This window comes from Jaculus jaculus, chromosome 13 (assembly GCF_020740685.1).
Source record: "Jaculus jaculus isolate mJacJac1 chromosome 13, mJacJac1.mat.Y.cur, whole genome shotgun sequence".
In the NCBI taxonomy this organism is placed as follows: Eukaryota; Metazoa; Chordata; class Mammalia; order Rodentia; family Dipodidae; genus Jaculus; species Jaculus jaculus.
The window spans coordinates 23524067-23535520 of NC_059114.1; the positions used below are offsets into that span (position 1 = coordinate 23524067).

Sequence of the window (11454 nt, forward strand, 5' to 3'; positions counted from 1 at the left end):
CATGTGTCTCGAATTCATTTGCAGTGGCTAGAGGCCCTGGTGCGCCCATTCTCTCTCTCCCTCTCTCTGTCTCAAATAAATAAAATAGATAAAATTAAAAAAAAAAAAAGAGTGCAAATACTATTTCCAACCCTTCTAGGACTTGGTGGATACTTTTTTTTTTTTGTCTTTCTGTATTTTTTTCTCTTTTTGGCCTGTGTATGTTTGTGGCATGTATGTGTTAACTCAGATTTGCAAGAATAAAGAACACCAACCACAAATTATGGCCAAATTGAAGCAAGCTTTTAATTGTGAACAATAAAGAAGGTCCGGCAACTGCCTCCCTAAGGCAGGGTGTAGAGAGCAGCCCCGAATCAGCTTCTCAGGCTCTTTATTTTAGTTTTTTGAGGTAGGGTCTCACTGTAGCCCAGGCTGACCTAGAATTCACTATGGAGTTTCAGGATGGCCTTGAGCTCATGGCAATCCTCCTACCTCTGCCTCCTGAGTGCTGGGATTAAAGGCATGCACCACCACGCCCGGCTTCAGGCACTTTTTATTGGGTGAAACCATAGAAATCACAGCGTAGGGGGTTTTCAGAAGCAAGCAAGCGTGGTGGCAGAAGCAGACCAGCTGTTACAGTTAAACTACTTCCTGGGATGTTATGAATACACAATCCTGGGAGCAGTAACCAGGGAACAATTTGTGGCCCCAGCTCAGACATAGAAACAGAAACTTAACTTAGTCATTATATCAAAATGGCTCTTGCTGTTAAAATGGAGTCAGGTTGGCTCTTCATATGCATGTGTATGCCTGTGTGTGTGTGTGTGTGTGTTTATATGTATATATATATATATGTGTGTGTGTGTGTGTGTGTATATATATATCCATATTTTAATTTGTAAATATCTTTGACTTGGTGGTTCTGTTTTTGCAAATTTCTTGGGTCAAAGATACACATCGTGTCATTGTAATAGAAAAAGATTGGAAACAACCTAAATGTCATCCTTAGGAAATTCTTTTTTTTTTTTCCCTGAACTTTGGTATTTTTTTTTAAATTTTTATTAACATTTTCCATGATTATAAAAAAATATCCCATGGACTGGGACTGCGCCTGGGGCTCTTCATCCCGACACAGCTCTGTGCCTTCAAGCCCCTGGCGTCCACAGTGGGGACGTTTCGAGGCACTGCTCTCCGATTTCTCATTTCGGTTTTTATCAACCACCACGTTGGCTGTGGGGACTACTTGTCACAGGGCCCCTGGAGGCTCTATTTCACTCCTGCTGCCAATGCGTGTCTAGGCCCCCACCAGCAGCTCAGTGGGGATTCCGTTCACGAACTTCTGTCCCTGGTGGGCCAGTGTTGGTTTACCTGGACACTGTCAGGGAGGCCGCACTCCCACCACTTGTGCCACCGAGCTCTGGGGGTGCCATGGCACCTCATACCGTTCAGGTTGTGACAGGTCCTCTGCACAGGTTGAACATGGAATAAAAGCAACCCTGTATGAAAAAAAAAATATATATATATATATATATATATCCCATGGTAATACTCTCCCCCCCCCCACTTTCCCCTTTGACATTCCATTCTCCATCATATTACCTCCCCATCTCAATCATTGTACTTACATATATACAATACCAACCTATTAAGCACCCTCCTCCCTTCCTTTCTCTTCCCTTTATGTCTCCTTTTTAGCTTACTGGCCTCTGCTACTAAGTATTTTCCTTCTCATGCAGAAGCCCAATCATCTGTAGCTAGGATCCACATATGAGGGAGAACATGTGGCGCTTGGCTTTCTGGGCCTGGGTTACCTCACTTAGTATACTAATCCTTTCCAGATCCATCCATTTTTCTGCAAATTTCATAACTTTTTCTTTACCGCTGAGTAGAACTCCATTGTATAAATGTGCCATGTCTTTATTATCCACTCATCAGTTGAGGGACATCTAGGCTGGTTCCATTTCCCAGCTATTATAAATTGAGCAGCAATAAACATGGTTGAGCACGTACTTCTAAGGAAATGAGATGAGTCCTTGGGATATATGCCTAGGAGTGCTATAGCAGGGTCATATGGTAGATCAATCTTTAGCTGTTTTAGGAACCTCCACACTGATTTCCACAATGGCTGGACCAGATTGCATTCCCACCAGCAGTGTAGAAGGGTTCCTGTTTTTCCACATCCTCGCCAACATTTATGATCATTTGTTTTCATGATGGTGGCCAATCTGACAGGAGTGAGATGGAATCTCAATGTAGTTTTAATCTGCATTTCCCTGATGACTAGTGACGTAGAACATTCTCCAGCTACATGTCAGGGTCAGTGTTGATTAACATCCCACTCTTTCCCAGAAGTCTTGCCTGCTTCTCCAGGAAACTGAAACTTAGGCCTAGTTAGGGTGACACCTTACTGAAGCCTGTCATGGCGTCAGTTTGGTACCTTCAGTTCCAGGTTGTCCATGGAATAAAAGCATTGTCAGGGGCCTCACTCCTACACCCAATCTTCTGCCATCGGTTCTCCAATGATGAGAGGGCTGGAGAGATTGCTCAGTGGTTAGAGGCACTTGCTAACGAGCCTGCTGGCCCACATTTGAGTCCCTAATACCTACGTAAAGCCACAAAGTGGTACCTGTGTCTGGTCTGGAGTTCATTTGCAGTGGCAAGATGTGCTGGCACACACACAGTCTCTCTCTTAAAAAAAATAAAAAGTAAAAGCCAGGTGTGGTGGCACACGCCTTTCATCGCAGTACTTGGGAGGCAGGGGTAGGAGAATCGCTGTGAGTTCGAGGTCACTCAAACTACATAGTGAATCCAGGTCAGCCTGAGCTAGAGTGAAACCCTACCTCAAAAAAACAAACAATAGGGCTGGAGAGATGGCTTAGCGGTTAAGCGCTTGCCTGTGAAGCCTAAGGACCCCGGTTCGAGGCTCGGTTCCCCAGGTCCCACATTAGACAGATGTACAGGGGCGCACGCGTCTGGAGTTCGTTTGCAGAGGCTGGAAGCCCTGGCGTGCCCATTCTCTCTCTCTCCCTCTATCTGTCCTTCTCTGTGTCTGTTGCTCTCAAATAAAAAAAATAAATAAAAAATTTAAAAAAATAAAAATAAGTGTGGTGTATGTCTTTAATTCCAACACTTTGGAGGCAGAGGTAGGAGAATCACCAGGAGTTCAAGGCTACCCTGAGACTACATAGTGGATTCCAGGTCAACCTGGGATAGAGGGAGATCTTACCTGGCTCAGCTCACAGTGACATGGCCAAGCGCACCAGGAAGGTTGGCATCGTTGGTAAGTATGGGACCCACTATGGGGGCCTCCCTCCGGAAAATGGTGAAGAAAATTGAAATCAGCCATTACGCCAAGTACACTTGCTCCTTCCGTGGCAAAACCAAGATGAAACAATGGGCTGTGGGCATCTGGCACTGTGGTTCCTGCATGAAGACTGTGACTGGAGGGGCCTGGACCTACAACCCCACTTCTGCTGTCACAGCCACGTCTGCTGTCAGACGTGACTGAAGGAACTGAAGGACCAGCAGAAGCCCTGTCATTTGAGACATCCCTGGCCTGCAATAAATGGGTTAAGTTATGTAACAAAGTCAACTTGTTTGCTGTTAATTATAATAGACATTTTGCTGTGTATTCTGTCCCTGTTGCACTTTTCAAAGTGGTTTTGTTGCCAGGGTGGGGCTTAGGTAGTCCAGGGTGGTCCACATTCCCTATGTAGCTGAGGCTGACCTGAAATTCACTATGTAGTCTCAGGCTGGCCTTGAACTCACGGCAATCTTCCTACCTCTGAGTCCTGAGTGTTGGTGTTAAAGGAGTGTAGCATCATGCCCAGCTTAAATTTTAGTTTGTTAAAAATGTATTTCTGAAAATGTTACTTTTTTTTGTTTTGTTTTTTGAGGTAGGGTCTCACTCTAGCCCAGGGTGACCTGGAATTCACAATGGAGTCTCCGGGTGGCCTCGAACTCACAGCAATCTTACCTCTGCCTTCTGAGTGCTGGGATTAAAGGCGTGTGCCACCACGCGTGGCTTCTGAAAATGTTCTTAAGTTGGAGACATTGAAGTAGACCATTTTGTACATGAAAAAAAATAAAGAACCAAAAAGCAAACAAACAAAAATAAATAAATAAATAATGTCAGGTATGGCGCACAGCTTTAATCCCAGCACTCCTTGGGTGGCAGAGGTAGGAGGATCGCCGTTAGAGGCCACCCGGAGACTCCATCGTGAATTCCAGGTCAGCCTGGGCTACAGTGAGACCCTGCCTCAAAAAACCAATAAAATAAAATAGCTAAAAACAGCTGTGGGGCTGTGCGTGGTGGCGCACGCCTTTGATCACAGCACTTGAAAGGCCAGAGGTAGGAGGATCACTGTGAATTTGAGGCCAGCCTGGGACTACAGAATGAGTTCCAGTTGAGACTGGGATAGAGTGAGACCCTGTCTCGAAAAACAAAACAAAACAAAACAAAAAAACAAAAACCGAGAGCAAAGTCATCTGTTCCCAACCCTTCCCTGCGCTGGCCTTGCCCACATCTCACCACTCTCCCCCGGGGCTCTCATCCCTTTGCACTTCCCTAGCACGCCGGGGTGCCTCCCACCCCGGGGCCTCTGCACGCGGTGCTCGTTTGGGGTGCTCTTCCCTGGACCGTCACCAGACCACCTGCTGCTCCTCGTTCAGGTCTCGCGCGTCCCTTCCCGACCCGCCGCAGGCCGGTACACCGGAGGGCTCGGCGAGCGCGGGACCCCGCACGCCCTCCAGTGGCCGGCGGCGCGCTCGCGCCCGGGGCGGGGAAGCCGAGGACCCCGGGGTCGCCGTCTCCCATTGGCGGCGGCGCGGGGCGGGGCGGCGCGGGGCGGGCACCCCGGGCCTGGGCAACTCCGCCGGCCCCGCCGCGTCCGCCCGCGTCCCTGCCCCGCCGCCCCGCACAGCATGCTGCGCACCGCCGCGCTCGCCGCCCGCCTCGGCCCGCGCCTGGGCCGCCGCCTGCTGTCGGCCGCCGCCACCCAGGCCGTGCCGTCGCCCAACCAGCAGCCCGAGGTCTTCTACAATCAGGTGGGTTCTCCCGCTTTGTTCCCCGGGCCCGGGGAGGAAGGCTGGGCTGTGTGCCTGGCTGCGGGCCTCAGTTTACCCCGGCGCTCGCTGTGCTTGCGCTTTGCTGGTTCCCTCCCGGCCTCGTCCGTCGCTTAGGACGGTCCAGGCTCCTTTTATCCTGCTGCCGACTTGAGCCTCTGATGAGCCCGGTGCGGGGCTCTCCAGGGCCTCTGTCGCGGGTTCGGTGGCATCGCCCGTGGGCCTTGGCCACGGAGCCCGCGGAGCGCGCAGCGTCACCCAGCCCCGCGACGCGGCGGCTCAGCCTGGTCCCCCTCTGACTCTTGCATGTCTTGGCCAAGGAAGTTCATAAGAAAGAAAGGGGAAGGCCGGGTGTGGTGGCACAGGCATTTAATCCCAGCAATGTGGAGACTTTGGTAGGAGGATCGTTGCAGAAATTCTCTGCAAAGATCATTCCCACGCCAGTATGAGTGAAAGCAGAGTTTATTTCCCCAGGGCCCAAAGAGCTGGAGGAAGCCCTCCAAAGAAGCTCTGGCCCTGACCTGAGATTTTATTTCCATTTTACAGCTTTCATAGGCCAGGGGAGGGGTAAGTGAACAAACAAGATGTGGCAATTTGGGAATCAGTCATTTTTGTAGTCAGGCCACCCTGACAATGAACTCCATTTTATTTTGTTCTGGCCTAAACTGCCTTTTTTTTTTTTCCTTTTCGTACCTCTGGGCCCTTTCTGGACAGTTCCCTCTTTGGGATTTTTTTTTTTTTTTCTCCATCTGCTGATAAAGATAAGTTTAGCTCAACAATTGATTTTTACAGTAAATCAGTAAATTAGTTTAACTTTTAGCTTTTTTTTTTTTTTTTTAAACACAGGATCACTGTTGAGTTCAAGGCTAGCCTGAGACTATATAATAAATTCCAGGTCAGCGTGGGTAGAAGTGAGACCTTACCTCGAAAAACCAAAACATAAAAAGAGCTGTGTGAAGGTGGCACACTCCTTTATAAAGTCCCAGCGTTCAGGAGGCTGAGGTTTTCCAGAATCTAGCTATGCCAAGTGACTATATTCTTACTCAACCAGGATTTTAGAATTTTTCTTTCTTTCTTTTTTTCTTTATTTTTGGTTTTTCAAGGTACCTACCTCTGCCTCCCGAGTGCTGGGATTAAAGGCATGCGCCACCACACCTGGTTCTTTTTTTTTTTTCTTCTTAATTTATTTGAGAGAGAGAGAATAGGCTCACTTGGGCTTCTAGCCACTGCAAACAAAATCCAGATGCATGTGCCACCTTGTGCATCTGGCTTACTTGGGTCCTGGGTCAGTGCACCCGAGTTCTTAAGGCTTCACAGGCAAATAAGTGCCTAAACCACTAAGCATGTCTCCAGCCTGAAATTTTCTTTTCATTAGTTCTTTGTGTTTGGCTAAAGTGCTAGAATCACACAAAAGGAAGCAGGTTATGAAAATGTTCTGTTTGGGCAACACTAGGGGTTTAGTAAAATCTCTTTTGTAAAATGCAAAGGCCCCCAGAGGGCACTCTGTCTTTGTTCTAAGACAGGGGTCTCACAATATAGCCCAGGGTGGCCTGGAATTCACCATCCTCCTACATCAGCCTCCCAGTGCTGGGGGGGGGGGGTGACTTGTCTCTTTCTTTCTCTTCTTTCCCCTCCCCTTTACCCCCACCTCCTCTTTCCTTCTTCCTTTTCCTCTGTACTGAGGATGGAACCAAGAACCCTGAGCATGCTAGACGCTGTACTAGTGAGCTACATTCCCAGCCCTCTTTTTAGTTTTTATTTTGAGGTAGGGCTTTCCTTGAGCTCATTTTGTAGCCTAAGCTGGTCTTGAACTTTCTCCAGCCTCAGCCTTTCCAGTGCTGAGACCTGGTGGCACCATATCTCTTGGTACAGGGCCTCATGTAGTTGATGTAGACACCTCATAGTTAATAAGAGCTGCCCCCCCAATACCTGCGTTTGCACTGGGCATCATTCTGAGCATGTCCTTGCTTTGTCTTTCTGTGATCTTTTCAACAGCCTTGTAAGGTTGGTACTGTAATTATCTCTAACTTACAGTTGAAAAGACTGAGTCACAAAGAGGTTTAAGTGACTTTCCCAAAGGCCTAAGTCAGTGGCAGAGTTTAGGTTAGCATACGTCTAGGCTTCCACAAGTAAGCCCCTAAGGGGAACATTCCATGGTGCTAGGAACTCTGGGTGTGAATAAGGGGACCACCACCCAGTCCCATCCTTAGGGTGGTGGCTGGCTGTGGATGATAGAGCTGTGGTGCCCAGCTGTCCCTGGTATACCTGCTGCCTAGTCCACAGTAAGGCAGCTGGGCTCATGGAGGTAAATGCAGTTGTGTGCTCTACATTCACTCATTCATTCATTTACACTGAGGTAGGGTCTCACTTGAGCCCAACTCTATAGCCTCAAGCTGGTCTCAACCTCATGGTGATCCTCCTATCTCAGCTAGGATTAAAGGCCTTCAGCCACCATGCCCAGAACATTTGTATGATTTTTTACTCTATTTTTATTTGAGAGAGGTGGGGGGGAGGGAGGGAGAGAGAAAGAGGCACAGAGAAGGAGAGTGATAACTCGGTATGCCAGGGCCTCCAGCCACCGCAAACAACATGCATCTGGTTTACGTGGGTCCTGGGGAATCAAACCAAGGTCCTTTGGCTTTGCAGGCAAATGCCTTAACCACTAAGCCATCTCTCCAGCCCCCATTTCTACAATTTTAAGGAACGTTACAGTGTTGGTCAGAGAGAAAAAAAATAAGCAAAATGTCTTTTCATACAAGGCAAAGATGCACTGGTTATTTCTCCTTGGTGGGATGCTTAGCAGAGGCACTCAGGCATGGTGGAACTGAAGTTCAAAGAGCTCAGACTCTGGCTGGAGAGAGAGCTTAGTGGTTAAGGCACTTGCCTGCAAAGACTAACAACCCATTTTGACTCTCCAGATCCCACATAAGCCAGACTCACATGGTGATGCAAGAACCCAAAGTTGCACATGTCCACTAGGTGGGTCAAGTGTCTGGAGTTCACTTTCAGTGGCTGAGGCCCTGGCACACCAATTCTCTCTCTCCCCCCCTAAAAAAAAAAATGAAGAGCCCAGACTTCACTCTGATCAAGATCTTCATGCTCACCTGGAGGCAAGGCTCTGCACCTGGGTTCTGAAGCACAGCCAGCCTCTCCTGGCAGAGAACCTGGTGGGTGTGGTTTTGCATAGCTCCTTTGCATTTATGAGTGTGTGTGGAGAAGACAGCATGTGCCAGCTACGTACCACTTAGGTTCTCAAGCATGTATCTCAGGGAACAGTGGGTCTGGGCTAGCTGCTACATTCAGAGTTTATTCAAATTTCCTAATGACACCTGCTTACTGTTTCTTGGGTAACCTCTGCCTAGATCTTGTCCCTGTAGAAAACCCTTGGCATTTTCAGTCTGGCCTTGTTGCAAACCTTGCTGGTAAAAATGCAGAGGCCCTGGGTAAACCGTGGAGTTACTGGGGTGAGGAGGCGGGGGGGTGGGGGGAAGCATCTTGCTTGGCCGTGTGGCCTTGAGGTTGGTTTCCAAGGCCACCTGCAGGGTGTGAGCATTCCGAGGAATGTCACTACACTTCAAGATTGGTGGGTCTCACCTGGATGAGAACAGGTGATAGGTCCTCTCCTTCCCACCTGACCAGCACAGATTAAGTAAGTAGTTTGCCCATCTTCTCCTGTTTGAAACAATAACAGCCTGGGGAGATAGCTCAGTCAGTAAGATATTTGCTTTGCCAACATGGGGGCCTGAGTTCGATCCCTAGAGCCCACAGTAAAATGAAGGCAGATGCCTGTAACTGTAGTTTACAGGATATGGAAGACAGGAGGATCCCTGGAGCACTCACCAGCCAGTGCAGCCGAATTAGGGGAGTCCAGTTGGTTGGCATTCCTACGGAATGAACCTGAGGCTGTCCTATGGCTTCCACATGCATTTGTGCCCCCCCTCCACATGTGCACCAGTATCTGCACACACATACACACACAATTTAAAAAGAAGACCGGAGCTGGAGATATGGCTTAGCAGTTAAGGCATTTGCCTGCAAAGCCAAATGACCCAGGCTCAATTCCCCAGGACCACACGTAAGCCAGATGCACAAGATGGCACACGCGTCTGGAGTTTGTTGGCAGTGGCCTGTCGCACCCATCCTCTCTCTCTCTCCTCCTCCTCTCTCCCTCTTCTCTCTCTCACATAAATAAATAAAAATATTAAAAGTAGGGCTGGAGAGATGGCTTAGCAGTTAAGCGCTTGCCTATGAAGCCTAAGGACCCCGGTTCGAGGCTCGGTTCCCCAGGTCCCACGTTAGCCAGATGCACAAGGGGGTGCACGCGTCTGGAGTTTGTTTGCAGAGGCTGGAAGCCCTGGTATGCCCATTCTCTCTCTCTCTCCCTCTATCTGTCTTTCTCTCTGTGTCTGTCGCTCTCAAATAAATAAATTAAAAAAATTTTAAGAAAAGTTGCTGGATTTCAGGGTACTCAGTTGTACAATGAGGGGAACAATGATTTAAAAAAAAAAGTAATAATAAAAAAGACTGTAATCTGGACATGATGGCACACGCCTTTAATCCCAGCACTTGCAAGGCTGACGTAGGAGGATTGCCATAAGTTCAAGGCCAGCCTGAGACTACATGGTGAATTCCAGGTCAGCCTGGGCTAGAGCGAGAGAGCAAGACCCTACCTCGAAAAACAACAACAACAAAATAACAAGAATGTTGGGGCTGGGGATGTAGACTGCTTTTGCCAAGTATGCATGAGGTCCTGGTTTGTAACCCTAGCACCGCATAAACCGCCTACATAAACTAGGTGTGGTGGCACATACCTTTAACCCCAGCATTCAGGAGGTGAAGGCAGGAGGATCAGAAGTTCAAGGTCATTCTCAAGCACACAGTGAACTTATGGTTAGACTGAGTTACAAGATACCCAGTCTCCCCACCACCCCCCTCACTGCCCAATGTGAAATACCATGTCATACACTGTGGACTTAAAACTGTCTGTCATGCCCTGTTGATGGGCCACTGGGGAGGTCCATTTATCCAACAGACATTCCTCATGTTGCAGGGGGAAAAAATACCAGAATTCCTACGTGTGGGATACTGGAAGGTGGAGACAATCAGCAGTGAAAATGGTGGCGAGGCACAGGTGATCAGTACAATGGTGTGGGAGTCAACAGTAAACTCTACACCTCAGTGGCCACATCTGTAAAATGAGGCGAAAATCCCGCTGGCATCACAGGGTTGCTGTGAGAATGAAACAGGGTCCTCCTTATCCAGCCCTTAGCAGGGCCCAGCTGATAAGTACCACCATTTCTATATTTATGGCAGCTTAAATAACAACTGGGTTAACTAGTGCTATTGAGCCTACAACTTAATGATGAGAAAACTCCATTTTAGGGCCAGAGGGATGGCTTTAGCGGTTAAGACACTAACTAGCCTGCAAAGCTAAAGGACCCAGGTTCAATTCCCCAGGGCCCACGTAAAGCCATATGCATAAGGTAGAGCATGCTTCTGGAGTTCATTTGCAGCAGCTGAAGGCCCTGGCACTCCCATTCTCTCTGTCTCTGCCTCTTTCTCTCTCTGCCTCTTTCTCTCTCTGTCTCTTTTTCTCTCAAATATAAATTATATATATAAAGTGCTAAAGATCTGGTCTATAGCCCCGACGAATTAAGAAGAAGATGAAATGGTAGAAGCTACAAATCATCCAAGAAGGAAGCAGAAAACAGAGCAGTTGGGGCTAACAAGGACTCATTCCCATAGTGACAAGCAAATTCCTCAGTACCATGGTCAGACGCTGGAGAAGTCTGCAGTGCGTGTTGGGACCACGCAATTAGAGTGTGGGATGTTGAGTGTGGCAGTCTTAAGTCAACTCAGGAAACAAAGTGTTTAATTGTATTTCCTATTCTCTACTTTGTAAACGTTTGGCATCTGGAAGCGCAGATCAGATTGTGGGACCCTCGAACTAAAGATGGTTCTTTAGTCTCTCTGTCCCTAACCTCATGTACAGGCTGGGTCACATCAGTGAAGTGGTCTCCTACCCGTGGACAGCAGCTGATTTCAGGCTCTTTAGAAAATATTGTTGAAGCCGGGCGTGGTGGCGCATGCCTTTAATCCCAGCACTCGGGAGGCAGAGGTAGGAGGATTGCCATGAGTTTGAGGCCACCCTGAGACTCCATAGTGAATTCCAGGTCAGCCTGGGCTAGAGTGAGACCCTACCTCGAAAAATAAACAAAAAAATATTGTCGAGCTGTGGAATACAAGAAGTAAGGCTCTTATGATTTGGCTGCTCATGAAGATAAAGTCCTAAGTGTGGACTGGACACACAGTGCTACTTTTTTATTTTATTATTATTATTATTTTTTTTTTAGTTTCCTTTTCCTTTTTCTTTTTTTTCCAAGTGTAACATATTTATTACTACAACTCTAA

The 11454-nt window shown here is 48.0% G+C and overlaps 2 protein-coding genes across 2 annotated transcripts in view; both read left to right on the forward strand.

Moving 5' to 3' along the window:
• Positions 1-3265: 3265 nt before the first annotated feature.
• On the forward strand, positions 3266-3566 carry LOC123454233 (60S ribosomal protein L37a-like). The gene has a single exon (XM_045133009.1). It carries the CDS (start codon positions 3266-3268, stop codon positions 3485-3487), a length of 222 nt encoding a protein of 73 aa, XP_044988944.1. The 3' UTR covers positions 3488-3566.
• Positions 3567-4902: 1336 nt separating this feature from the next.
• The window catches only part of Aldh2 (aldehyde dehydrogenase 2 family member), a 37820-nt gene continuing 31268 nt past the window's right edge, over positions 4903-11454 (forward strand). The window contains exon 1 of the mRNA XM_004670976.2: positions 4903-5025. Coding sequence (XP_004671033.2) covers positions 4903-5025 — 123 coding nt within the window. The remainder of the gene's footprint in view (positions 5026-11454) is intronic.

Bases quoted from the DNA above. Each gene is read 5' to 3' on its own strand.
- LOC123454233 (XM_045133009.1), top strand. From the start codon at position 3,266: ATGGGACCCACTATGGGGGCCTCCCTCCGGAAAATGGTGAAGAAAATT.